Source organism: Girardinichthys multiradiatus, chromosome 20, assembly GCF_021462225.1.
Source record: "Girardinichthys multiradiatus isolate DD_20200921_A chromosome 20, DD_fGirMul_XY1, whole genome shotgun sequence".
Taxonomy (NCBI): domain Eukaryota; kingdom Metazoa; phylum Chordata; class Actinopteri; order Cyprinodontiformes; family Goodeidae; genus Girardinichthys; species Girardinichthys multiradiatus.
In genome coordinates this window covers 32,911,291-32,939,104 of record NC_061812.1, presented here as the reverse complement: position 1 = coordinate 32,939,104, position 27,814 = coordinate 32,911,291, and the positions used below count along the sequence as shown (strand labels likewise).

Below are 27,814 nucleotides of genomic sequence, written 5' to 3'. Positions count from 1 at the left end.
AATCTTCCACAGCGTTGTAACCCGTTGTAAACCTGAAAATAGCCAGTATTTTACAATGAGAGAGGACCAAAGCACAGCAAATTTGAACAACAAGGATTCGAGAGGTAAATGATACATGTAAAAACTAAATGAAATTGATACAAGTAAAAATAAGAATAATTGGCTTCGGGTCAGTTCGCCCCCTGGCCCATTACGCATCTGTAAGCCATCCATTTCGAACCATTGTTTACCAGTATTTTTCGTTGTACATTTCATAAGCCGTTGTGGGAAAATAATGATAATCCCCAAATCTCGCGTTTAATTAAATTGTATATTATTATTATTGGTTCTGGTCCCCAGTTGACCTATTGAAGTAGGCTGTGGCAGATTATGACCCCCTCTAAGCGACCTTCAACTGTTAGTTATAGGACATTTTACCGTAAATCGTCGGTTGGCATGATCGGTACGAAAACATCCCACCGTAAATGTCGGGAAACAACCAGAAAGAAAAGGGTTTAAATGACCAACTAAACTCATATATCGCCTATTTAAAAAACAAAGCAAAAGAAGAATCCAAACCGAAGAAAATTAGGAAATTAGGACCTGCGTTTAATTAACAAGGAATAGAAAGTTTCACAACACAGCGCCCTCTACAGCCCATACTCTACACAGCATATTCTTTTAAACCAAGTACGCGCACTTCACACGGTCCCCACATTTCCAACTGCCACTGAACGCAGCACTTGCCTGGTTGTTCAGCATGGAAAGGAAAGGTAACGTTGCTAACCAAACCAAAATGCTTTTTACATTCTGAACCTGTTACTCACAACCCATTATCATTGGACACTTAGCGCTGATTACTTGCTGTATGAATGGTGTCAGAGGAGATAAAACAAAGCATGTAAGAACCGGTGTAGAGTAAAAGTGGACCATGCGCTCTGATGTGTTTTCTCAGCGGTAACATTATGTTAGCTTTAGCTTTATAACATTAGCTTCACACTGTGGACAGTTTGTGCTGAAACATTTTGCCCTTGTTGTCTGGGAGGTGAAAAAAAATAAGTCATGCACTCACAAGCTTCTGAATAACAAATATGACTAATTTTGTGAGAATTATTTTCATAGCGAAATGCTCAAAGTTGCTATTAGCAGCTAAATTAAAACTACCCATAATACACCGCAAAGCTAAATAATTTGCTTACTATATAGTTGCTTATTTTAGCCGTCATTGTTCGTTTTTTTTACATCTCAGAGTATTCAAGGGTATTTTCACTGATATCAGGCTTTACAGCTCCGAACATACGCAGAGTCGTGTTATCCTTGTCACACAAACACAACATGATTTTGTCTCAGACCTGTTTTCTTTCTGCTTTTTAGTTCTCGCGATACAAGCGAGGAAGAAGAGGACGAAGCCGAGGAAACCTGGCAAAAAGTAACCAGAAAGTTCCTATTTACCTTCTTTTCACATGACTGGTTTCTTTATTCTGTTCTGGAGACACAGAGCAGGATGTTTTAGAAAGCGCCGTGATCACAAAGGAGTTAGCAGGGAAACTCGGGTGCATCTCAAAAAATAGATGCCATGATATGGAAAAGTGGCTTTATTTCAGGGACTCAGTTCACTAAGTTAAACTGATGTAGATTCATTACACAAAGTGTGATATATTTCAACAGTGTGTTCATTTTAAAAATTATGGCTTACAGATAATAAAAACCCCAAATTCTGTTTCTCACGAAATGTTACACATTTCCAATAAACAAAATAGATTTTTAATACAGATTTGCTAGCCTGTGGAAAAGTATGTCTTGGTGCTGTAAAGTAGATGCACTAAGTGCTTGTTTGGCACTCCTTTTGCATGACTTACTGCATTAATGCAGCTTGTCATGGAGGTGATCCACCTGTGGCTCTACTAAGGTTGCTTTATTACTTGACTATTAGATCAGGTCAGTTTGCTGGCCAACCAAGCACTGATACCATGTTGATTAAACTAGGGCTGCAACTAACGATTATTTTAATAATAGACAAATTTTAATAATCCGTCGATTACTTTTTACGATTAATCAATTAATCGGTTTTTATTATTAAGTTTTATTAGCCTTTATTTCCCCAAATAAGTTAAGAACACATTTTCATTACGAAAAAGGAAAACACAAGAGAATTGTGCAGTTCACCACAATTTATTTAACTCAGTTTAGGAAGGAACAAATGAGCTCAACAGTGTAAAATATGTTCATTTTTAGGAATAAAATACAAAAACAGGGTAGAATACCATACAATGAGTATTCATTTGTATGGTATTCAACTCCGACATGCTTTCGTCTCAGATGTTAATGTAGCGAAGTCGTGCTTCCGTGCCATGCAAGATCGTTTTTGCATATCTTGCCTGTCACTCGTCTTTTTCCTGCATCTAGGGTGAAGTGCTCCCATACTTTCAATGTCTTTGTTCGTGTTATTTTTCCTTCTGTTTTCTCACTTGTCCCCCTTCTGTATCTTTTCGTGCTCCGCCATCTTGCTCAGTGCAAAGGTTTTTGTGCCGCGTATTGATCCATGCGCGTGGAACGTCATGCAAAACAAGGCCAACTATTAGCTGATTTCTTCTTCTACTGCTCCAATGGTAGATCACAGCGTTCAATGGCTCATTACTGCCACACACATTGGCCACAAATGTAACAGATTGTGTTCAAAAATAGACCGCATACGGCAAAACGTGATTACAAAGCAACTAATCGATGAATAAATTAGTTGACAACAATTTTAATAATCGATTTTAATCGATTAAATGGATTAGTTGTTTCAGCTCTACATTAAACCAGGTATTCGTACTATTGGCAGCATGGGTAGTTGTCAAGTCCTGCTGAAAAAGAAAATCAGCATCCTGGCTTTGCTGACCTTGGATTTGATAAAACACTGTGGGCCAACACCAAGATAAGACGTTTCCCACATCCGCTTAAACTTCTCAAACAACTTGAGTTCTGTGCTTCTCTATTATTCCTCCAGAATCTGAGACCTTGATTTCCACATGAAATGCAAAATTTACTTTCATCTGGAAAGACAACTTCGGACCAACAAGCAACAATCCATTACCTTTTCTCACTGGACCAAGTAAGGTGCCTGCGCCTCTATCTCTGGTTCAGTCCACGACTTCTGAATCTCCCCCAAATTCTTGAATGGACTTTCCTTCACAATCCTCTCAAAGCTGTTGTTAGCCTTGTGTGCCTTTTTGTACCACACTTTTTTCCTTTCACTAAACTTTCCATTAAAATGTTTGCTTTTAGCTGAACAACTTCTTTACCCTTGACGTTATGAGGCTTCCCCTTCTTGTTGAGGGTGTTGAGACTGTTTCCTGCACCATTATCAAGTCAGCCGTCTGGTTATGATTGTTTCTGTAATGTTCAGGTTTTCCAAGAAGCCGAGTTCTGGTTTTCATAGCTGTAAGCCATATTTCATCAAAATTAACCAAAACTTATTCAATCACTCTGTTTATGTGTTTTAAGTTTTAGATTTTAATTACTGAAGTACATACATTTTTCAATGCTATTCTAATTTATTGAATGCACTTGTTTTACTAGTGCGGCAGGTTTGGCTTTTTTGCTGATTATGTTTAGTGACAGATAAAACATCACAAGAGGATAAGTGAAGCACATAGTACCAGTAATGGGGCTCTTTGTTTAGATTTAATGGTGAGATGTCTCTCAGAGTGTAGTACATGTTTCAGCTTTTTTAAGGCAACACAACTAGAACACCCAGCAAACTGATTCTGCGTACCTGGATGGAGAATCTTGTGGAGCCCAGAAAACACCTTAAAGCATCCTGCTGTACTTTTGGATTTATAACTTTCTAAAACAATATTCCCTCTTTTAGACTGACTTGCTTTTCACCACGCTGCCAAATGTTACATGTGAAACCGTGATTGCGTTGCAGTTTAAAGTGAAAAGGTTTCCTGTGTTTTTCTTTTACTTTTTGAATAGCTGGGAAGCAGCCTAGCATTTTCCAGTCTCCTGCACAGCCTTTCACTGCCCCTGCTCCTTCCCTCTCACTCTCTTGTGTCACTCACTCTTTTTGTGTCTGCTGTGGTGAGAGGGACTCAGCAGCCACAGTGCATTTAAAGATCGAAGGGGGTGTAGTGCAGACCTGGTCACAACTGTGAGTCGAGAGAGATTTTCCATCACCTAATTTTGGCCTTACTGGTCAGTGTTTTAAGCGAAAAACGGGAATCTTGTGTCTTCTTTGTCATGTGGCTCTTGGACTGGATCTTCTCCATCAATATAGCTGTGGTGAAACTTGCCAGTGGTCTAACATGCAAGTGAGTATTTGTCTGTGTGCATTTAGAGAAGAAACCAGTCAAGAAGTTTAAAATTGTAACTTGGTTTTCATTTTTCTTGTTAAAACTGTGGTGATGGTATTAGCCAACTCCAGGCCTGACTCACTTATTAATAGGACGATGTATCATTTGCAGATTGCTTCAACTTCACTGAGCACCTGATTATCTGCTTGTATATTCTGCTTAGTGTGGGAGAAAAGGACTGATCATGTCCCTTGTGGATTTGCGCCTCCAGCTTTTCAAAGAACATATTTTAATTGTCTTTCGCATATTCACTCTGAGCTTTTTGTTGTTTGTTTTGCATCACTGGGATATTAAACCACCTGTTTCTGTAACTTTCTGGCTTTGAATCAAATTTCTGTTAATGCATTTCAGCTCAGGAGAATGAGCAGGAGCAGCCTGTATGATGCAGAGATTTTACCAGTGCTGTTGCTCTCTGTTGTTTACTTTCATCTCTACTGCTTCTCTCCCAGCTGTAGCTATGGTTCATTACGTAACCCATCATCTCTCTTCTCATCGGCAGCCCACCTCAGCACTATATTCTTACACTGTAGGTTTCACAGCAACTCCCTCTCCCTTTCCTGTCCAGTTCATGGTAGAAATATAGTAATATGTGTCTGCTGATTTTCTTTTAGCTTTTTTGGGGTGACTTCGGGCAGTAAAAACTGGTTTGCGGTTTTTAAGCCGTGTCTAAGAAAGAACTGTTGTTTTTGTGAACTAAGGAATGCTTCAACAGAGCAATGAGTCTCAGTACAATGCTAGTTGAGGACATAGAAATTAATTCAGATTTTTTAAGTTTTCATAATGTTGTTTTGAGCCTTTTTGATTCCTCCAGTCAGGATTGGAATGCTATAGTGAAATAATTTACTGCTACCTGTATTTCCATTTTGTGTGCATTGCACCTTCATTCTGCGTGTCAAGTATTTTGTATTGATTTTATTTGTTGGGGGAGAGCTGGGACAGCAGTCTTTTTGGCCCAGATCTATCGTCAGGAGCAATGTCTTCTTCTGCACCCTTGTTTTATTCTGCATCAGGGATCCAAGCCTGGCCAAAACGGCTGGAGACAATGCACTTGCTGGGAAGCAGGAGATACCGAAACACGCCGTTATGTCACATGTGTTCCTGAGTTGTGGCCATGTCACGAGGTTGCGCTTGCGAGTTAATTTCATCACATTGTCCTTCGTTAGGCTTGACAGCTCCAAGTTTAAGTTCAGTTTTAACAAGAACCTGTCCTAAGTTTAATTCATACAGGTTAAAACTGAATCAATTTGTTTTAGTAGTCCACCACCTAAAGATTCTGAACTAAATTCACGCCCCAACATGAACTTCTCTTCCATTCATCATATTTTTCTTACAAGATAAACTCTTGATGATGCCAAGTTCCAGTTAGTACAATGTTTAGCTCTTGTCCTGGTCTTTACTGGCTTTTTACATATTTTTATTCTCTGATGCAGTCTCTGCTCACACAAAGTTTTTATTTAATCTAAGTCAGCTGATAAAATCTCTGCCAGCTCAAATTATAGATGACATACACTGCTCAAAAAACATAAAGGGAACACTTAATCAACACAATATAACTCCAAGTAAATCAAACTTCTGTGAAATCAAACTGTCCACTTAGGAAGCAACACTGATTGACAATCAATTTCACATGATGTTGTTCAAATGAAATAGACAACAGGGGGAAATCTTTGGCGATTAGCAAGACACACTCAATAAAGGAGTGGTTCTGCAGGTGGGGACCACAGACCACTTCTCAGTACATATGCTTTCTGGCTGATGTTTTGGTCACTTTTGAATGTTGGTGGTTCTTTCACACTCGTGGTAGCATGAGACGGACTCTACAACCCACACAAGTGGCTCAGGTAGTGCAGCTCATCCAGGATGGCACATCAATGCAAGCTGTGGCAAGAAGGTTTGCTGTGTCTGTCAGCGTAGTGTCCAGAGCCTGGAGGCACTACCAGGAGACAGGCCAGTACACCAGGAGACATGGAGGAGGCCGTAGGAGGGCAACAACCCAGCAGCTGGACCGCTACCTCCGCCTTTGTGCAAGGAGGAACAGGAGGAGCACTGCCAGAGCCCTGCAAAATGACCTCCAGCAGGCCACAAATGTACATGTGTCTGCACAAATGGTTAGAAACCAACTCCATGAGGATGGTATGAGGACCCAATGTCCACAAATGGGGGTTGTGCTCACAGCCCAACACCGTGCAGGACGCTTGGCATTTGCCAGAGAACACCAGGATTGGCAAATTCACCACTGGCGCCCTGTGCTCTTCACAGATGAAAGCATGTTCACACTGAGCACATGTGACAGATGTGACAGAGTCTGGAGACACCATGGAGAGCGATCTGCTGCCTGCAACATCCTTCAGCATGACCAGTTTGGCAGTGGGTCAGTAATGGTGTGGGGTGGCATTTCTCTCCATGGGCTCACCAGAGGTAGCCTGACTACCATTAGGTACCGAGATGAGATCCTCGGACCCCTTGTGAGACCATATGCTGGTGAGGTTCGCCCTGGGTTCCTCCTAATGCAAGACAATGCTAGACCTCATGTGGCTGGAGTGTGTCAGCAGTTCCTGCAAGATGAAGACATTGAAGCTATGGACTGGCCCGCCTGTTCCCCAGACCTGAATCCGATTGAGCACATCTGGGACATCATGTCTCGCTCCATCCACCAACGTTACACCACAGACTGTCCATGAGTTGGCGGATGCTTTATTCCAGGTCTGGGAGGAGATCCCTCAGGAGACCATCCACTGTCTCATCAGGAGCATGTCCAGGCGTTGTAGGGAGGTCATACAGGAACATGGAGGCCACACACAATACTGAGCCTCATTTTGACTTGTTTTAAGGACATTACATCAAAGTTGGATCAGCCTGTTTTTCCACTTTAATTTTGTGTGTGACTCCAAATCCAGGCCTCCATTGGTTAATACATTCCATTTCCATTGATGATTTTTGTGTGATTTTGTTGTCAGCACATTCAGGTTTGTACAGAACAAATTATTCAATGAGAATATTTCATTCATTCAGATCTAGGAACTGTTATTTGAGTGTTCCCTTTATTTTTTTGAGCAGTGTATGTGCAGTTATTATGGCTATAGTTACCAATATGATGGTTGTAGTGCAAACGTTAGAAATGATAGAATGCATTAAGATGCTGCTCGTCTGCTTATCTCTGCTCTCTTCATATCTTTTACTCACGCCCTGCCTGCAGCAGGCTCGGTGCAGGCATAACAGAAACTGAGGTGGGGAAAAAAAAAAAAACTAATTGTCTGTTAGTTCTAATGGTTAATGCCTGTGCCTTTAGTTGATATTAAGTTTATAGCAAAGAGGAAATGCAGTATGGTCAAGGTTAAAATGAGGAGAGAGGCAACATCTGGTCACTACAAAGAGCCTGTGTGTGTAACAGCCTGAAACACACACATACAGACAGCAATCGCCAAGCTCTTGGCTTCCAAGATATAAATCCTAGATATAAATAAAACTGAAGATTTTTCTATTTATTTATACTTTTTTAAGTTAATCAATTTCTATGAACTTCTATTTATTAATCAGTGACTTTGTGCAATTCCTCACACAGTAAGGTAAAGCTCATTGTTAGAGAAATGCACCAAAGAGTGGCATTCCAGAAAAAAATCATTGGTTTTTGTCCTACCTATCTACCTAATCTAGAAATTTGTGTTTGGAAAAGTATAGAATTTCGAAATGAAACTATTTGAATATGTAGGTGGTCTATGATGGCTGTTTTCTTTCAAATGAACCTTATTAGAGTGCAGGGCATAAAAAAAAAAAAACCTCTTTAAAATACTAGGACATTTTAAACTAAAATCTGATGGGCTTTCCCAGAAAACCTCGAATGTTTTTAGTAGGCCAAATCAAAAAGACCCAAAACCAGCACTTCCTACATAGCCGTTTCAGTCATTGACTAAGTCAAATAGACAACCTGTGAGGTGAGCTGAGGAGAAGACCCAGGTGTCTGGATTATCTGGAGAGATTGTGCAAAGAGGAATAGTTAAAATACTCCAACTGTGAAAAATCTTTTAAAAGAATAAGTTTTGTACAAGTTGCCAAAAGGAGGGTACCAACGTGTGCCACAAGTGATTTTTGTTAAGATGTATTTCATAACAGGCTTTTCCCCCAAAAAATAAATGTACTCGCATTAAAGTTTTCTTCCTCAAATCCTCTTATAAAGAATATTTAGTTTACTTCAGGCTTTTTACACATCTTTGTGAAGGGGGGCCAACAGGTTCTGTGTGTTATGTTTTTATAGTAGGACCAGATCAGAGACAGCTGATGAGTATTACAGCCTTCATTACAGGGGTTAGATGCTTAAAAGTCAAATACTGTATGTTTTATAGTTTGCTGTAGTGGCTGTTGATTGTGTTGTTCTTTGAGGTACATGTGCATCGGCTTTGTCATGGAAAGTTGGAGGATTCATTCTAAAAAACGTTTCAAGATATTTCTAAGGTGAAACGGTAACACGTTATGTAGGCCCTATCATGGTTTGAAGAGCCTGCTCTGGATCCTGATTGGACAATAAATGTATATGTCATGCTCATTTAGGTAATAAAGGCCATGGATTCAGGTTGTTGGTGGTGATGGACTGTGTGGGGGCAAAGGAGAATGGTGTTTTGGTCAGATTAGGAGGGGCATCACTGTCGCACCTCACCTGCAATGCAGTGCTAGGCTCTTTCTCCCAATCACCTTCCAGCTGTCAGTGAGAGGGGGGTGGGGCCAGAGGCTGACGACAGCCAAGGAGAGTTCTCGGTCAGACAGAGCAATGGAGAGACAGTAACTGAGAGCGCGCAGAAAGTGAGCAAGAATCACGGCACATGTAGTGGGAGCCTGCAGTCCAGGACTCGGTCTGCAGCACAGTCTCACCACATCTCCTCTCCTCGCTCGTCTTTCCACTCTTCTCCTCTCTGTCTTCTCCTCCTTCTCTTCTGTCTTCTTAGTATATTTGCTCAGCTTTTTAGTCATCAGCACTGATCGTTTTTGCTGCCTCCTCTCCATTTTACCACTTCCGAACCTCCCTCGTATTTTTCTCTTCTGGCGGATGGAGTGAGAGGCTGTTTCAGTACTTTCACTCCGCGGTCCTCCTCCTCGCCTCCCATCCCATGGGCATCCGTGCATCTTGCAGGTAGGATATGTATTGTTGCAGGGATTTGAAGAGCTGTTACACCCTTCATGCCTTGACAGTCAGAGAGAGCAAGACGGGCGCAGGTATCTCCAGTGTTTCAGAAGTCCTTGAAGTATCCTGTTGTCTTGTGTTGTTATTAGAGGGCATTGAACTCTCTACTTATTGTATTGAAAATAACAGGTGATTAAAAACTCTTACATAACTCATACATGACTTGGAAATACACAATCATGTGGTTTTGGCATCAGATGTCTGTCCTTTTTTATAAATAATTTACTGTTGGTCCTAGTTTAGAATGGATGTTTTATTTTGACCTTTTTCAAATTCTGAATAAAATTTAGACTGTTCCATGTTTCAGAAACAATAAATGCAATTCTGCTTTAAGTCTGAATGAACAGGGAGGTCATGTTTTATGCAGAATAGTTCTGTTACTTCAGAGTATCGCCATGATTTATCTTCTGCTTCCGCCCTGCAGAGGTGTGCTGTCCTCCACTGCAAGGACAGCGCCCCTCCCACTCACAGTGGCTATTGTTGACATCATGTCCTGACTTAAGGAAGTCAGGAAGTCACTTCAGCCTCCCAGCAGGAATTCAGGAAGACCTAACCCGTTTAGTTGAGTTTGTTTTATAACTTGTTGCGAGATCTAATAAGTGGTGGTTGCTGTCATACTGTAGATGCTGAGGGACGGGGGAGTTTAGGCGGTTGACTTGGCGATATTTGGTCTATTAAAACTTAAACTATTAAAACATGTTGACAAATTGTTCGGCCAGACTGGTTGCTTTATCATCTGTACATAATCTTCTGACTTGACTTACATTTGAGTCACGTTTAAACAGCAAAAGCAAAGACTTCAGTCTTGACTTGGACTCTAAAGACTCTAGACTCGACTCGAACTTGAGGTCTGGGACTAGAGTCTCTTGAACAATCTTTATGTCATCTAATCAGCAGTGAAAGTAAGCTGGTTATGTGCATACCATTTAAATACTTGTCCCTGTGTATATATATATTATATATAATCTCTTTATTTTTTAATTTCTTGCGTACTTTTAAGATTTTATGTGCAGCTTTAGTTCCCTGTTTCGTAATAATCTCCAACTAATCCGAGAAAAGTCTGTCAGCCTTGTGTAATGTGCTATATAGTAAAAGGATGAACGGTTTCAGAGCAGGGGTTACAGGTGAAATCTACATTATACAGTGACCAACAGTTCTTCAAAATAAAAGCACTTCCTGTTTTTAATTCATTTTGAAGTTGAACATTAAAGGGTGTTTTATAATTACAGTGGTGTAGATGTTGTACCCTATTGATTTTTAAGATACTTCAAAGCAGTTGCTAACAATTTTTACATGCTGAATTGAATGTACTGAAAATATATTAAAGGTTAATGTTTTAAGCGAGACTTCAATGAGAATTGGAATTCATAACCTACAGAAATTCTGCGTTTTAGGCATTAATTTCAGTCATTCTGGACCCTTCAAGGTCCAAGACGAGCATAAATCTTAACCATTAAATCTCATGTAGGTACAGATTGGCAAAATTGCACATTGAGATGAGAAATAGTTTAAAAATGTTTGATGATCCAAGTGCTCTGTTATGGTTGTTGTTGAGGGGAACCTTGACAACCTAGTTCTTGTTCTGATTTTAAACTGTTTCTTGTTTACTATTACTGTAGGTGTTTTAATTTTTATCCAAGTGGCTTATGTGCACAAAAAAGAATGGTTTTAAATGGTTTTAACTTTTCTTAGGAATATTACCCACAAATGCTGGATTTCTTTGGGCCTTTTAACTTTAAACGAAGACAAAAAACAAAAAAAACAAGCAACAATTTGTTTTGAGTTGAACCAGCCTTGTGAAAATATTAAATTGTACTTTTTTCTTCAGGATTATCTTAGAACAGTAATTGTAACTCTGTGGTGTTGCTATTTTTAAAGCCTATTTCAGAAAACACTTCCAAGCTGGTCATGAGAGGTTCTTGCAGTCACCGCGGCATCTGTGTTCAAATTTGGAGGAGGATTTGGTTACCTAGTTGGAACTTCAAGGCTGATGTTGCTCGCTGGATCTGTGATGGCGGCTTTATTAAAGCAGGTCCATGTTGTTGCAGGTTGCGGTCAGCTCAACTAGTCGTTTTGTTAAAGGCTGAGGGAGCCTGACAATGGCCTTGTTGTTTCAAGAACTTTATTTTTATATTGAGAGATGGAGATGGATCTTTCTTGTTAACATGGCACCACGGACAGCACCAAGAAGTTATAAGCTTTGACAAACATTTACATTCATGTCATGTCTGTACAAAAACTACAAAGTTGTTGGACAAAGGATATAAATTGGGTTTGTGTTAGTACTTAATGACATTGTTTACTTCAGACTTCATTTTGGGGGTTGGAATTAGTTTTAGTATTTATTTTGCACTATAAGCAGTTCTACTTTTTCATACTTGCTGTTTTAAAGCAACGTGAAATCGACCATAGCTACCCCTCTGTACAGTTAATGTAATGAAGCTCAATTTATTTATTTATTTATTTTTTTTAACACAGGAGCCGTGATGTTGGATTATTTAAGTAGGCATTTATTTTCTAATACTTAGGTAGTCATTAAAGTGTACAAGTGTGATTACAGTATACTATTCTTATTTTCACATAAACAGGTATTTTTTCCCCATTCCCGTTAGTAATGCACTGCTTAGATCAATAATGTTTTTTGTGTAAACTAAGACTGTCTACATCATACTTCCCACTGCTGTCTTGATTTTCATCTTGCATGTGTGGAAAAAGTGAGAGCTGCAGATATCAAGTTCACCAGAGTTCATTTGTGTCTGTTTTACCTGATTTTTACTAACTACAGTTAGTTAAGGAGCCTCTGTTGGTGCATACTTTAATGTATTTCTGTATTATCTCCGTCACTGATGGTCCAGACCTTCCACTGTTCGTCTCTGCATCCCTAACATTACGTCTGTTTGTTGTCGTCCAATCAGACCAGAGCCTCATGGTCGCGGAGGGGCCTCTCAGCATGGTCAAGCGGACTCTCCCCTTCCAGAGCAGGATGAGGAGATCCTGGGCTCGGATGACGATGAACAGGAGGATCCTAACGATTACTGCAGGGGTAGGTCCTCTCTTGTTCTTCAGATATCATATCTGTGGCCTATCTGTTTGTTTTGGATAAAGCTGCTTGACTGGTAGAATCAATTTTAAGTCTTTATTTGTAGATTTATGCTAGTTCTTGATGTTTATACCACAGAGCAGCTTAAAGTTTTACTCCTCTGTTGTTTTTACCTGCTTTTGGTCAAATAACTTTGAATCATCTCAGTTTTGCTCTGCTTCAGTCTGCCTTACACAACCTCTCTCTCTTGTTTTTTGTCCTTTTAATGTTTCTGGGCTGTTGATTTACTTTTCAGATTTTTTCACAATAAGACAGTAGGAGGATTTGTGCTCAGAATAGTGTTTGTGAAAGTACCACGCTGTAGAAAAGAAAGTGTTTTTGCCAAACACTGGTTAACACAGTTAACCTAAACAGTCCAGTTTAACATGGTTCCTACGCAATCTGGAATTTGATTTCGACAATGTCTAGGTCTGAATTAATATGGAGGAAAGTAATGAATTGTCAAACATTTGTATTAATGACTATTTCCTGTCCAATTATCTAAACTTTGTGAGCTGTCATCCTTCCTGTCTTTCTCCCTCCCTCCTTTGTTTTGCTTTGTTTTGCCCATTCTTTCTCAAGTCTCTCCTTCTTCACCTCCTTTCTTCTTTCTGGTTTTACTTCTTTCTTTCTGTGTCTTTCCCTCTTTCCTTCTGTCATTCCTTCCTTGTGTCCTTCCTTCATTCCATCTGTGTCCTTCTTTCCTCCCATCCTTGTGTCCTACATTCCTTCTTTTCTTGTATCCTTTATCCTTCCTTCCTGGCAGTTTGTTTTTTCCAGCTTCTATATTTAAAGCCTGTCCAAAGTGGAGACATTGGCCATAAATTCACGCTGGACTGGATTTTAAAATTTTTATTTAAATGGATCCTAGTTTTTTAAACTTATACTTTAAAAATTATTTGGACTCTTAATATAAGCTAGATACCAGGCCCCTGAATGTTTATGAATACCCCCACAGTGTTTCACCTCATCTTCATCTTTGTGTATGTATTTGGTCAGGTGGATATCATCATGTGAAGATTGGTGACCTGTTCAGTGGGAGGTACCATGTGATCCGTAAGCTGGGTTGGGGTCACTTCTCCACCGTGTGGCTGGCCTGGGACATCCAGTAAGTCCGCTCTTCAGTTTGAGTTTGGCTGCCTGAGATTTAAGCTATCTGAATATAGAAGGCTTTTTTTTTTAACTATTGTTCCCTGTATCTGCTGCATATTAGCATAGTTGCTTCAGGATTTATTTGTAAACAGTTCTTTCAAATTTACACGAAAGACCTGATTTTGGTTTATGGGACGAACGGTAAGCTGGCAGCGGGGAAACAAGGCGCTGCAGTGGCGACCCATTCTGCCAGCTACTGTCAGTGCAGTGCTTCTCAGAGGTTAGAGCTTTAGACCTGGAAATTATGTTGCATCTAAGCTGAGCGTGTTCTGGCTGCAGGTTGGAAAACCGGTAGGATTCACTTATTGTTATTTTAGAAATGACACAAAAGATATGTTTTCACAAGTAGAAGTTGTTCAGTACCAAATGTTCCCAGGTTAATGAGATCCAAACCATCAGAGGTGCTAATAGTTTGTACCTGCAACTTTCTCTGTTTTTATATGGGCAAAGACAATATTCTCTTAGTACTAGTTTCACCTGCATTTTAGCTACATGTGTCACTTTATTCCAACTCTGTTGAAAAAGTGGTTGTCTGAAAATGTTTGTAATGTTATCATTTGATACATATGTCATACGAGTTTTTGTAATTCCCAGGGAGAAGCGCTTTGTGGCCATGAAGGTTGTAAAAAGTGCTGAACATTACACAGAGACGGCTCTGGATGAAATCAAGCTACTCAAATCTGTAAGGCTCATATGTACATATACATAAGTGTTTAATATATAGTATAAAAACAAACATAACATTTTCCTCACTGTCTGACATCAAATCAAAAGAATCAATCTTGCAAGTATGAACAATATGGCAATGTTCAGCCATCAGTAGATGACTCTGATCCTAAACTGACATGGGCTAAAAGGCCACTCAGTGTCATGACTCTAAAAGCAAAATAAAAAGCCAGATTACAGTTTGCAAATACAAACAGGGACAAATAGCTTAGTATTTGAAGACATGTCCTGTTGTCTAATGAAAGTAAAGTTCCAGTGTTTGGCCATAAAGACCATCGATACATTTGGAGAAAAAAGGGGAAAGCTTCCAAGCCTGAAACTACCATCCCAATTGTGAAGTACGGGGGTGGCAGTATCATGATGTGTGGATGTTTTTTCTGCTGGGGCTACTGGTGCTATTCTTAAAATAGATGGCATCACGAGTAAAGAGCATCATGTGGAAACACTGAAGCTACATCTGAGCTAAGAAGTTAAATCTTAGGCACAAATGGGTCTTCCAGATGTACAGTGCTCCTAATTATACCAACAAATTAGTTACAAATTTGCTTAAGGAAAACAGAGGCAGAGTTTTGGAACTGACCTAAAACAAGAAAAATAATAATCTGATTTAATGTTAGTGAGGAAAAATAAGGCATATGTCTTTTTATACAATATATGTGAAGAGTTAAGTCAAGTTATACTTTCACCCTAAAATACTTTCACCTATACTCCACTTGATTAAGTTCCCACATTCCTGATCACTGTTGATGTTTTCCAGGTGAGAAACACAGATCCCAGAGACCCCAGCAGAGAGAAGGTGGTGCAGCTGCTCGACGACTTCAAAATTTCTGGCATGAATGGAACTCGTATCCTCTCCTCAGGAAAATGCTTGATGATAAAAAGTTGCTAAATGTTAGGGAAAACAAAAGGCTGCAAATTGCTAGTTTTTTTGTGCCAACTGTTAATATTATACCAGAGGTTTCCTTGACCTAGATTTCTTCAGATGTATGTATGGTCTTTGAGGTTCTGGGCTACCACCTTCTGAAGTGGATTATAAAATCAAATTATCAAGGCCTGCCTCAACCTTGTGTGAAAAGCATCATACGACAGGTAGAGCACTCCAAACCAGAAAACGGGGTTGTTCATTACACACCATTTAACTAATCACACCTGACTTATTCGCTTAAGCTACACTTGAATACATTTAACCCAGACGATCCTTCTTCTTTATGGTCCGACCTGTCTGTAGGTTCTGCAGGGCCTCGACTACCTCCACACCAAGTGTAAGATCATCCATACAGACGTCAAACCTGAAAACATTCTGCTGACCGTCAATGAGCCCTACATTAAGAAGATGGCTGCTGAGGCCACACAATGGCAGAAGTCTGGTGGTCCACCTCCATCTGGATCTGCAGGTAGCAATTTCTTATGTTCTACACATGAACAGAAATCTGGATTGGAGTGCTTCTCTTTTCCAACTAGTTTTCTTTTAGCAAGACACTACGCTACCATTAAATTAAGGTTAAGTTATATCTTTTACTACTAATACATTTAATTTGATCGGTCAGTGTTCTTTCTCCTGGTGGATAATTAAAACTTTGGATCGCTAAGCGCCTAAAGAACGTTGCTTTTAATGTTTTGTTGTTTTTTTACATAAAATTTAAACAGACATTAAAGTATATTCTGTGGTTTTTAAGAAAGTGTGTAGTTTGTATTTATTTACAGACAGGCGTATAACGCGAACACTTCTTTGGTATAATCACTTGTGCTGCATTTGATGATACTGTGTTGTGATCTAGTGTTTTGACTAAGCTGTTTCTAATAAAAGCAGCGAGCTGCGCTGCGTGTCTCCATGAGTCACCACTGGATCGGTTTTGGCTGCTATCAGCTCGCTCCAAGAAATTTATGAGACTCCTGCTGAGCACAGTGCCTCTACAGAGGCAGTCTGTTAGGAAAACCGGTGTAATCTCAGCCACCAGAACAAAATACTAATGCTGTGAATTTGCTGCCTATCACTAATTATTATCCTGTGATATTTCCCATCTCCTACAGTGAGCACAGCTCCAGCACCCAAAACCGTAAGTCTTCCATTTCTTGTGATTTGAGAATTTTTATAAGGACTCAGGGAATTAAATATGTTCGGATTACAATGTCGTGTTCTTCATTCTTAGATTGCCAAAATGTCAAAGAACAAGAAAAAGAAGATGAAGAAAAAGCAAAAGAAGCAGGCAGAGCTGCTGGAGAAGAGGATTCAGGAGATGGAGGGAGGAGCGATGCCTGATGGTGCAGAGGAAGATGATGATGAGGAGACAGAGACTAATGAAGATACGTCTTCGGCTGTCCTTCCTACCTCTTCAACGCTGCAAGATGTGGCTAACAATAGGAGCTCAGGTGAATGCCATTAAAACCTGTTCTTGTCTTTGAATCTTGCGCATCAGCCCTTCTGACAGCTTCAGGAGTCTGAGAAGACATTTGTGATCTACTTTGCTTAAGTTCAAAGAAACGTTTTATTGGCTAAAAAGGGGCGTCTAGGGAGTTGGGAAACATCCATAATTTTATGTGGGTAATTCACAGGTTTGGATCGGTATGGAAAAAAGTAACGAAGGGTCAAATATTTGCATTCCAGATTATTCCCTATCCCATTTCCTTCCTTCCTTCTTTCCGCCCGCCCCTGGGAAAAGAAAACAAAGTATGGAAAGTATTTGGAAATCCAGACTTGTTTTTTCTATCTGCTATATTTCTATCTTTTTCCTCTCCCGCTGGAGTTAAACTGGAGTTTATTTAGGGGTATTAGAGTAAAGGCGGCTAAATAGAATTGCATACTACAATGTTTATAATTTTTCTTTTACAATTTTGAGAAGTCTGTATTGATTTCTTCAACATCAGCTTTATGTACCATTTTGTGTTGATCTGTCGCTTAGCATAATAATGAAAGTATTTTGAAATGACTGAATCAAACTGAGGTAAATCCAGCCTGTTTTTGCGGCAGACTCCATTCCCGACGAGCAGCCCCTTCTGACACCTCAAAATGGCAAAAAGGCAGAGGGAACATCTGGGGATGAGAACCGAATGGAAATCAACTGCAACGGCCATTCCTCCATACCTGAGAGCAAGGACAGTTCAGAAACGCATGGGACCAAGCAGTCTGCAGAGGAACAGGAGGACCAACAGAACGCGAACCAACCCGAAAACAATGCAGAGACTCCAGACACGTTATGTAACAAAGAGAAGGATGAAACCAGCCACACCTCAGCCGGAGAACCCGAGCCCAGGCTGCAGCAGCTCCCTGCTTCACTCAGCCCAGATGTCACTGTGGAGCGAAACGACGGAGAAGGAGAGAGGAAGAAGATGGAGGACATGGACACTCAAGTGGAGAACAAAGGGGGGAGTGAAGAAGAGGACAACCAGAGTGGTTAGTTACAGAACAAATACTGGTTTCCCCTTTTTAATGTGATTTAATAAACTTAGAGGATTTACAATGAAATTAAAATTATTTGTGCAGAATTTCCACATTGAAACTGAGTTTTACTGGCAATTATTTATTGTTTATTAAACATTTTAAATGTCTCAAGTTCAATCCCTCACATAATATCTGCTCAATGTACATGGAAAATGACACTATTAGACTTTGATAAGTTATGTGAATATAAAGAATTTAGCATGAAATATGCTGTATTTTTATTTTCTCTAAAAAAACAAAACAAAGAAATGTTACGTCGCATAATGTATAATGCAGATTTGAACCAAACTGCAACACAGATGTGGTCAAACACAGTAAAATGTTTGAGGTTCTAAACAGTGTGTTGAAACTGAGTCAGAACAACTCGTTCCAGTGAGAATACTGCATTTTATTTCTCTTCACACATTAAATCATGTTCTCCGTTTCCAACTTTATAATGGACTCCTGCTGCAAACTATAAACACATTGCAGCAACAGCTTCCTCTCGATGCTCCAGGAAAATGCCTGGATGTGTTGTTTTATGTAATCTGTGGTGTTAGAGATGATTCAGTGCCAGTCTCATGTGTTTTTTTGCCTGTTTCCTGACTCCCCTCTTTGCCAGGTTCAGCAGGCAGTATGTTAGTGGACCCCCTGGACCCTCTTAACGCCGACAAACTGCAGGTCAAGATCGCTGACCTTGGCAATGCCTGCTGGGTGGTGAGTAAAAAAGATGCACCCATCAACAACAAGTCAACTACTCATGGCTGTTAGTGGGTGGGGCTCTATGGGTCGGTCTTGATCAAGTAAGTCGTCAGAGGCTTTATTTGGATGTCTGAGATCAAGCCATTCTTTAAATATACCTCAACATGTCTGTGGTTCTCATTTCTTCATATTGGGATCTGTGAGTTTTACTAAAACCTCAACATTGTTTCTGCAGCACAAACATTTCACAGACGACATCCAGACACGGCAATACCGTTCGCTTGAGGTTCTGATCGGAGCTGGTTACAGTACTCCAGCAGACATCTGGAGCACAGCCTGCATGGTAAAACCCAAACGCAGGACTGCTATATGGGCACTCTGACTTGGATGCCACTCTTAGTGCAGCTGTCTAGCTTTGACTTTTGTGATTTTATAGTTTATTTCCTATTTTATACTCTAGAGAAACAGGAAGTCATGCTTTATTAAATACATTTTCCTAGATAGACTGATTAAAGTAGAGTATGAAAAAATGCCTCATCTTCATTGATTCTAAAGGAAATGTAGCTTTATATCTCTGTTTCCTTTATAGAAAGACATAATTATTTCACTGAAGTTCATTGTGTCTGTATATAGTATAGTCTTTAGGTTCTTTTTGTAATTAGACATAACACTTTGGTCTTTGAGGACATACCTGACATGTTTCAGCGGAGACCTACGTCTTCATCAGAGGTGTCACTAGGTGGCATGTGATGTGTCAAAATCAGCTGTTGTTCCCTGAGGCCTGAGCCTGTCGATATAATGACAGACTGACACCGCAAACGGGACCACTGCAAATAGGAAAACCACATTATGGATTGGGAAAGGGCCAAAATCATCTGCATGGAAAACAACAGACATCAGCGTAGCATCACAGAGACAGGGGTGATTAGAAAGCGAGCCCACACGGCTTTTAACCGGGACATAGGGGGCGTTGCGGCTATCCTACACCTGGAACGATGTCCTCCAGCGATGAGCCAACAGCAGGGGCTCATCGTTGTCACAACCTGTCATTATATCGACAGGCTGTCACCACTTCACGCAACAACAGCTGATTTTGACATGTAGCATTATTTAGTGACACCTCTGATTATTTAGATTGCAAGATTTGTAGAGAGGCAAAAACATAATAGCCTTCACTCATATTACTGTAATTAAGTCCTCCGTAATTTTAGATGTGTTTTTTCGACAGGCCTTCGAGCTCGCTACCGGAGATTATCTGTTTGAACCCCACTCTGGAGAGGACTACTCCAGAGATGAAGGTTGGTTCTGGAGTTCCTTTACAAATGACAATCTGGCTGAAGTGTCAGAACTGGATTCAATCCAGGACCTGAAATATTAACGTATTTAAAGATGTGACTGGAAGAAAACATTAATGTGAAAATGTATTTAATCTTTAAGGTGTAGTCTTTTCTTTCCTACAGAAAGTACTTTGCAAAAGTATTTTTTTACCCCTTTTTTGTTATATTTTGTCAGTTGCAACAACATGCTCTAGTATATTTTATTGGGACTTTATGTGATAGACCAACACAAAGTAGAATGTAATTATGAAGGGAAATTAAGTTTTCAATTGAAAAGGTTTGATAATTGGAGATTGTCACTAAAAGAACGAACTAACTCTTAGGGTTACTAACTAGTAATTACACTGATGTTCAACCTTAGTGATTCTTTAGTCAAAGAAATAAACATGATCTCACAACTATGTAAGGAGAAATGTGTGAGGGAAATGAATGCTTTTATTTAGATAATAAGAAGTCTTGCATTACCAAGAGTTGGTTGGTTGGGCTCTCTTCTATTTTTTTAAAGGATTTTGCACATAGTTGGAAGTTTTATGTTAACTAAGGTAAATTTTAGGGGAGAGTTTCAGAGAGAGAAACATAAGGTGCAATCAAAGGAGGAACCCCTTTAGATCCAGCCGCTTCCCACTCAGAAAACAGTCCTAACCAAAGCATCTTATTTTTGGCTGGGATCTTGTGTCGCCTTTCTGGGAACCCGGCTAGATCTCTCCTGCAACTCTGACCGTCTCGTTTCTGAGCTCCGCTGACGATGTGAATGTCTGCCCAACAACTGTTGGACCTGGCAAGAAGGTCGTTCTGTGCAAGGGGATTACTAGCTGTCTTATTTAGCCCAGGTGGTTGGTTGGTTTTCCACTCTGGATGACTTGGAAGCCCAACTGGACATAAAGGAAGAAACACACAAAGTTTTAGGCGTGAAGAAAACACAAGATGAGACTAGGTTGGATCTTTACAAACATTAAATTAGGAAACATTTCCGGTGAATTAAAACATTACCTTTCTGCAGCCAAAAAACGAAGGGGGATCAGGCCTGGATCAATCCGTCTGAGCAGTGGTTCTGGTGCCAGATTACCTGCAAGCATCCTTCTCTGTTGGAAACCTTGTGTCCTTTTTTCTTACACAATTATGTTTTATTTTGTGTTGATCTCATGTAAAAGTCCCCTAAAATATATTTTTGGCTTTGTGGATGTAGCAAAAAGTGGAAAAGTTAAAGAGGTGTGATTATTTCATCTTTATTGCAAATTTTTTGTCATGTATGCGCTTCTGTCTGTGTCTCTGTGATTCTTCACCATGTGTTCCTGTCCCCCTGCTTCCTGCAGATCACATAGCGCTCATCATCGAGCTGCTTGGCAAGGTTCCTCGGAAGCTGATTGTGGCAGGCAAATACTCCAAGGAGTTTTTCACCAAGAAAGGTAAACACACCTGGCTTCCGCCAGCTGTCAGCTTCATCCTGTTTCACTTTGAAATATTCTCAGGTATTTTTTGAAAAGATAGTGTTTCAGGCTAAACGTGTGAGGGCTCGAGGGAGCAGCCATCTGCTTGGTTCAGGACAGAACCTGCAAATTAAATGAAGTGCAGCTATTTGGTGTTGGTCTGAGATTGGGCTCTTTAACCAGACTTATGAAACCTGTTTCTCCTAGGCGACCTGCGGCACATCACCAAGCTGAAGCCGTGGGGTCTGTTCGACGTCTTGGTGGACAAGTACGAGTGGTCCAAGGAGGAGGCCCACTCATTCAGCAGCTTCCTGCTGCCCATGCTGGACCTGGTGCCTGAAAGGAGAGCCACAGCAGCCCAATGCCTCTCCCATCCGTGGCTCACATCCTAAAGGTTGCACACCGCTACCCTTTTATAGTGTGAAAGAACCCAGCCAGCAAATGCACTCATGTCTGCACCCAGGATCCTCATCGTGCCTGTACTGCTGTGTATGAGGCTACCTTCACACATCCAAATGACGGAGAGGAACACTGTCAAGGCTTTGTCCCGTTCTGGATTTCACTAATTGGAAAACCTTCAGTAATGCTCCCTCCTTGTACTTAGAATGAATTAGCATTTATTTTCTTTTTTTCTGACCGCAGCCTCATCGTTGGTGCACATTTTTCTCTTCAAGAACTGAAATTTGCACTTTTCCTCCGCGACCAGAAGCGTAAGATGCTATCTGAAAGTAAGCCATTAGGCCATTAAAGCTACAGGGCGTTGTATAGTTCACTGTTGAGCCAAATCTTTGCCAATCATCATGCGCCAGGTTCTTCTCCTTCGGCCTAAAACTTTGTGTTCAGAGTGATTTTCTGCACAGTTCTTATTAGCTGAAAAATGAACCAGTTAACCTTAAGAACTGTCATCGTAAGATGTATCGTCTCCATCAACAAAAAGGACAGAAAAAAAAAAATTTTGTAAATTTTTAGACAAACAGCTCCACAGGGTTAGAAACCAGACCTTTTAATGCAGTGTCCAGGAATACCCTCTTGACAACCAGATTCATTTTCTTTGTCAACATTCTGCATTATTTTACATTTTCTCTCGGCATTTGGTATAAGGGTGTGAACACGGATTGTTTTTCTCCTGGATGGACCGCTCTGCAGACGGTTTCATAAACACTGTCATACTTGGACAGTCCAACCAAACCACACACGGATAAGCATCCAGTGTACAGAATGTTGTACCAAAGAGTTTGGCTTAATGCAAGTTCTGAACAAGGTAGCGAGTAGCAAAGGAGGCTTTACCTGAAGGGCTTAAAAAAACATTTTGTTCTTTGTGATCAGGCAACAAATTTAGCTCCAACTGTACAAGACTTTCATTTTCCCATGAATGTGCTGGTTTAATACAAGATTGTACTAATTGCAGATATTGTTTTATTGGTTGGACTTTCTTCACAGTTGTCATACATTTTTAATGCAAGTTTCTTATGTCCATGTCTTCCATCTTTCTTTATTTCTCCCTGTATATTATAAGAATAAACACTTTTCCAAATTAGTTTGCCTGGCAAATTGAAGGTTTTTCGTAATTCCTTAATATCAAATTACAGAAAGTTTTAAAAAGCATTTTTTTATATATCTACAATACGATTTTAGGTAAAACGGGCATTTGAAAGGATGTGTCCTTTCCTTGCTGAAATCTTAGAAATTTGTTGTCATCTTGTGAAATTAAAAAAACAAACCTGAGTGTAGTTTGTGGTGAGGTGTAATGTTAGACTAACCAAACGTAGTAGTAGTACATTGTCATGTGGAGAGAATATGATTTTTTTTTAAAACCAGACGGTTTTTACAAGTAAAAATCTGATTAGTTTGGTGCTCATTTGTATTCGGCCTGTCTGGAGTCAGTACTACAGCTGCAAGTATATTTAGCTAGGTCTCTACCAACTTTGCACATCTAAAAAAGCTGAGCCAGCAAAATCTAATCAACTTTGTTTGTTTTTCATAAAGCTCATATTTGTGGGGTGCAGAACTTTTTCTTGTCAAAGTTTCTTTCCGGAACTGCGGATCTGTACCTCCTCCAGAGCTACTAAGGGCCTCTTCGCTGCTTCTCTGATTAATGCTCTCTTTGCCCAGCCACATCTTTCCATTATCAGATGATGGCTTTAACAGTGCTTCATGGGATGTTTAAAGCCTGAGATTCTGATTTCTAACCTAAATCTGCTTTAAACTTAACAGCTTTTATCCTGGCCCGTCTGCTTTTATTTGTAAAAACATTTGGACACCAAGTACAATTTTCCTTCCCCTTTACAGTTGTGTGTGACTTTGTTTAGCAGTATAACATTTTAATAAAATGCATTGAAATTTGTGATTCTTGAATGAAAAAATGTTTTATTCAAAAGCTGTGAATATGTTTGTAGGACACTGTAAAACCGGTGAAAAATCAAATCTACATCGTATTTTATGTGTAGGGTAAAAAAACAAACAAACCTTATTTTGCCCACATTATTCATATCCTTCTGAGATTATGATTAAATTAATCTTACCAATTCATTTCTTTTTTCTAGAAATAATGTTTACATTTTAGAGTGGCCCGACGGAGTCTAGACTTGGATCTGATTTTTAAAAGAAATCTGGAGGGAGTTAAAGCTTAGGGTGATGGCCAGGAGACCTTCCATCCTTAAAGACTTGAAGCTCATCACCAAAGGGAAATCCTCTAAACATAGGTGGAAACGTGCAAATATCGGACCAGTAATTATAAGGAAGGTTTGATTAGTGTAAGGCCAATAAATATTTAGGAGGGTTCAAAAATACTTTTTTCTTTCGTTTACATTGTTTTATCATATTTTGAGAGATGGCGAAAGAAATTTCTTGGTTAAATGAAAATAATTTAAAATCTGCCAGGGGTATGAATAATTTTGGCCTTAACTGGAAGTCTCCACTGTCATCAGCTTACATAAAATTATAATCAAATCCCTTAAAGTAATGAAGTCAAGGCTGTACTGAAGCCGGAGGAAAGTGAAACTCTGAACTCTGTTGGAGTCGTTTTTGGAAGGTTTTACACCAAGGCTACCAATTACTGCCATGAGCCCTTGGAGTTCATTTCAATGTTGTTGACTTGGTTGCATCTTCTCTCTCCTCCATCAGGGATTTACATATCTGTTGTGAAGAGAAAAAAATTGGACATGTCAGCTCAGATTTATTCATTTTAGTCGATGGATCAGGAGTTTTATCATTTATAACATAATACAAAAGCCCTTAACAACCTTACTGCATCAATGCATTATATAGCACAAAGAAAAGGTTATGCTTCAGGTCAAGTAGCTAGATAGAAAGGTTCAGCTAAGCCCTCTGGTACTGGCTTGGCTCTACATGTATATGTACTAAATTTAATCTTAATTGGACTATTCCTCCTGGATGCTGTGGTTCTTACCTTCTTTTTTCAGGGTAGAAGTAAAGATTATTCAGGAATTTACAACCAAAACTTAAAAAACAGTTTTGCAGCTACCTGAATCATTTTAAGTCATTCCTCCTCAGACTCTTTCCATCTATTTTCCTTTATATATTTTAAAACCCTGAAGCCATACCCCTCCTTTCTCTGCATTTTCCCACCATTCGTCTATCTTCTTACCCTTTTCCTCCACCTGGAAGTCTTCGGGCAGCAGTTTGTCCTGCCGGCTGCCCAGGCTGAAGGCCAGAAAAGAGAGGATGAGTGAGTCCATGATGCTGATGATGGCCAGGATGTAGGCCCAGCGCACCGTGCAGTTACCCAGGGTGTATTTGTCAGTCCGCTGACCACACATGCGCTTCACTTCCTCTGAGTCCCAGCCATCAGGATAGATCATGCAGCCGATCACCATGCATGTACCTGAGAGGTGGGAGAGGTGGTTGAATTTTGAAGCTTTACAAAACGTGTGTTCATTTGTTGTGTTTGAAACAATTTGAGAGAAAGACTTTCTGTGCTTATAATGCCTTGCAGAAGGATTCACACGCCTTGAGGTTTTAGTTACAACCACACACAATATTATTAGGACTTTCTGTGATCAACCAACACAAAGATTTTGATCATTTTGAAGTGGGTGAAAATAATACATTATTTTTAAACCTTTTTACAAGGAAAGTGTTTTTTTCAGTCCCCCTTTCGCTGATGCACTTAATATTAATTCAGTGGAACCAACTGCCTTTAGAAAATAGCTATTTCATAAATAGAGTCCACCTGTGTGTATTTCTATCACATTGGTAATACAGCAGTCCTGTGATGGCCTCAGGAGTTTGTTAGAAAACATTAATTAACAGAATGGCCTAGTCAAAGTTCAGATCTAAAACCAACTAAGAATCAGTGACAAGATGTGAAAATTGATATTCAAAATGTAGAGAATGTGAAATTTCTCTCTGAGCGCTCTATGATTGGTACTTAATGATAACACTGTGCTGGCAGCATAGCAAACTATCCTCTTCAGTTGCCAATAATAAAGCAGGGAGCCACAAGAAGGGATGTGACCAGAGAAATATACATACCCAAACACTCAATATTAAGTTGCTTGGCAACTCTGAAGCAGAGGAAGCCGAACCTGGTTATCTATTATTAACTCTGCAGACAGGCAGCCAGGTTTGTGCAATCTCTCCTTAAGATGATGAGGTAAAACCCAAATCTCACACGTCTGAGATCTGAAGCTTACAAACACTTTAATGTTAACACTCAGAGGTCCTCAGCTTATTTTATGTTTCTTCCTAATACCAAGACTTTTAACAGACAACATCTCAGAATAATAAGTGATTTATTTATTTCTGTTAAATCAAGGGTTAATTTAGGTCAATCTGTCATTAAGTTAGCAATGTTTAATGTATTCAGCCCACATCACAGGCTGCTCATTAACACTTCTAAATTCAGTGTTTCAGCAAAAACAAGAAACCCAGTGGATGTGTTGGGTCTGAAAAGCGAGAGTGAAGCGTGGAACAGCACACCTTCAGTTTTACTCTCATTACTTGTTTCATTACAGGCTAGTCCTTTCTCTCGCAGGTACATCTGTTCACAAGCTGCATCATGTTTCCAGGCCACACTCATGTTTCACTTCTGATTGTGCGTCTGTAGGAGGCAGCCATCTAAACTGCCAGATACTGGTTTTAAATTCAGACCCTTTTACACATTTTTCACGGTTTGATTAACTCTAGCACCACTGAGCCAATGTTATGTCATTATCCTACAATAAATCTAAGTTTAGCTGTTATAACTGTAAGGCTTGGACAACAGTTTCAGCTTCTGGATGTGCAAAGCTGGGAAAGCAACGCACTCTCTGTACCGTTCATCTGTTTACAACATCAGCTGCTTCAAGAATAAATCATAGAGCTGGAGACAAACTTTGATCTAACGCTCACTGGAGGCCAGCTGCATCCAGGCACAGATCTTGTAGACGCTCCCGGCGTTGCAGAAGAAGAAGAGGCTGAAGCAGACGATGCTCCCCACGATCAGCAGCATGGAGATCCCCACGAAGAACATGGCCGTCTTGAAGGCCCCGGATGGGATGGAGCCAAAGTCCAGTGCGCTCCCCTTGCAGGTGAGCTCCGATGTGAGCGCGTTCCCGATGCAGTAATGGAAAAGGCCGAAGTACCCGGCCTGCGGCGTGTTCACGCTGTCCCCGATCCAGTAGGGCTGGATGAACACCACCACCGTGATGACTGCGAAGGTGATGGTGAACACCTGCCACATGACGCCCACGGCCCGGGCGTTGCGCACATAGTTGGTGTGGTAGATCTTGGCCGCTTCATGAGCAGGGAGCATGCTGAACTGTTCCTTGTTCTTCCAACAGTTACGTTTAAATCCCCCTTCAAATGAATCTCCTGGTTTGATTGTACGATCCCAAGACGCCTCTCATCTTGCCTTAACAGGATTCAAAACCACGGACAGCTCCCGGTGCTGAAAACAGTCTATAAGATACTCTCTGATTCATCTGCCCTGCAGAGGCGATGAGTCCCTGAAAACCACCGGATGGGCTGCGGTAGCGGCGGGTTTATCACTGGGCCTAATGCGGAGACTGTAGGTTCTGTTAGTTGTTGGGTTTCTCCCCAGGGAGGCTGTGGTCTTCACATAATGAATGATTAATGGTTAAACGATCCGCTGAAGAGTGAGACACGCAGGCCGTGGAAGCGTGCCCAGTGGTTTACCTCCAGCACCACCAGCCGCCTAACACATTTTATTAATATTGGTGGACATTTTAGCAACGGATGGCTAATCAGATTCTTTAAATAACCTTATACAAAAAAAAACAAAAAAAAAACACTACCACCTCCAATTTTATTCGGACTTTATTTTATTTTACAACTGGTCTCACGTTTTCCCCAAGGACTTTCTGATAAACAGTAGCTACATTTTTCAGGGATTGTGTTTGTGAGCTGGCCAGGTGCTGTGGAAGCAAAGCATCCTTTAACAATTCAAATTGACACCCATTAGAAATATGAATTAAATGAGCAAAAATAAAAGAGTCGAAACAGGATCCTGAACTGTTTT

General features: G+C 40.2%; 2 protein-coding genes across 5 annotated transcripts; one reads left to right on the top strand and one right to left on the bottom strand.

The window, feature by feature from the left end:
* The first annotated feature begins 40 nt into the window (after positions 1-40).
* srpk1b (SRSF protein kinase 1b) lies at positions 41-22,870 on the top strand. 4 transcript variants are annotated; one of them, XM_047348230.1, is made up of 16 exons: positions 41-104; positions 1,354-1,408; positions 12,408-12,535; positions 13,571-13,679; positions 14,318-14,405; positions 15,207-15,294; positions 15,432-15,538; positions 15,678-15,843; positions 16,481-16,506; positions 16,600-16,819; positions 17,418-17,840; positions 18,490-18,584; positions 18,805-18,912; positions 19,798-19,867; positions 21,220-21,312; positions 21,541-22,870. In XM_047348230.1, the coding sequence occupies exons 1-16, from the start codon at positions 56-58 to the stop codon at positions 21,723-21,725; spliced, it is 2,010 nt and encodes a 669-aa protein (XP_047204186.1). In that variant the 5' UTR covers positions 41-55; the 3' UTR covers positions 21,726-22,870. The 4 variants fall into 4 exon arrangements, with proteins under 4 accessions (XP_047204186.1, XP_047204188.1, XP_047204187.1 ...); XM_047348232.1 differs by lacking the exon at positions 41-104 and adding an exon at positions 667-752; XM_047348231.1 differs by lacking the exons at positions 41-104; positions 1,354-1,408 and adding an exon at positions 4,192-4,277.
* On the bottom strand, positions 21,976-27,814 carry lhfpl5a (LHFPL tetraspan subfamily member 5a). The gene is made up of 3 exons (XM_047348236.1): positions 26,686-27,814; positions 24,941-25,177; positions 21,976-24,468 (listed from the first exon to the last, which is right to left on the bottom strand). The coding sequence occupies exons 1-3, from the start codon at positions 27,086-27,088 to the stop codon at positions 24,461-24,463; spliced, it is 648 nt and encodes a 215-aa protein (XP_047204192.1). The 5' UTR covers positions 27,089-27,814; the 3' UTR covers positions 21,976-24,460.

What these genes read in the sequence shown, in the direction of transcription:
- srpk1b (XM_047348230.1), top strand. Translation starts at nt 56, where the DNA reads ATGAGAGAGGACCAAAGCACAGCAAATTTGAACAACAAGGATTCGAGA. An exon ending in TGAAAAGCATCATACGACAG is followed by an intron (nt 15,539 to 15,677) that starts GTAGAGCACTCC and finishes ACCTGTCTGTAG; the next exon opens with GTTCTGCAGGGCCTCGACTA. An exon ending in ACCTCCATCTGGATCTGCAG is followed by an intron (nt 15,844 to 16,480) that starts GTAGCAATTTCT and finishes CATCTCCTACAG; the next exon opens with TGAGCACAGCTCCAGCACCC.
- lhfpl5a (XM_047348236.1), bottom strand. Translation starts at nt 27,088, where the DNA reads ATGCTCCCTGCTCATGAAGCGGCCAAGATCTACCACACCAACTATGTG. An exon ending in CTGGATGCAGCTGGCCTCCA is followed by an intron (nt 25,178 to 26,685) that starts GTGAGCGTTAGA and finishes CCCACCTCTCAG; the next exon opens with GTACATGCATGGTGATCGGC.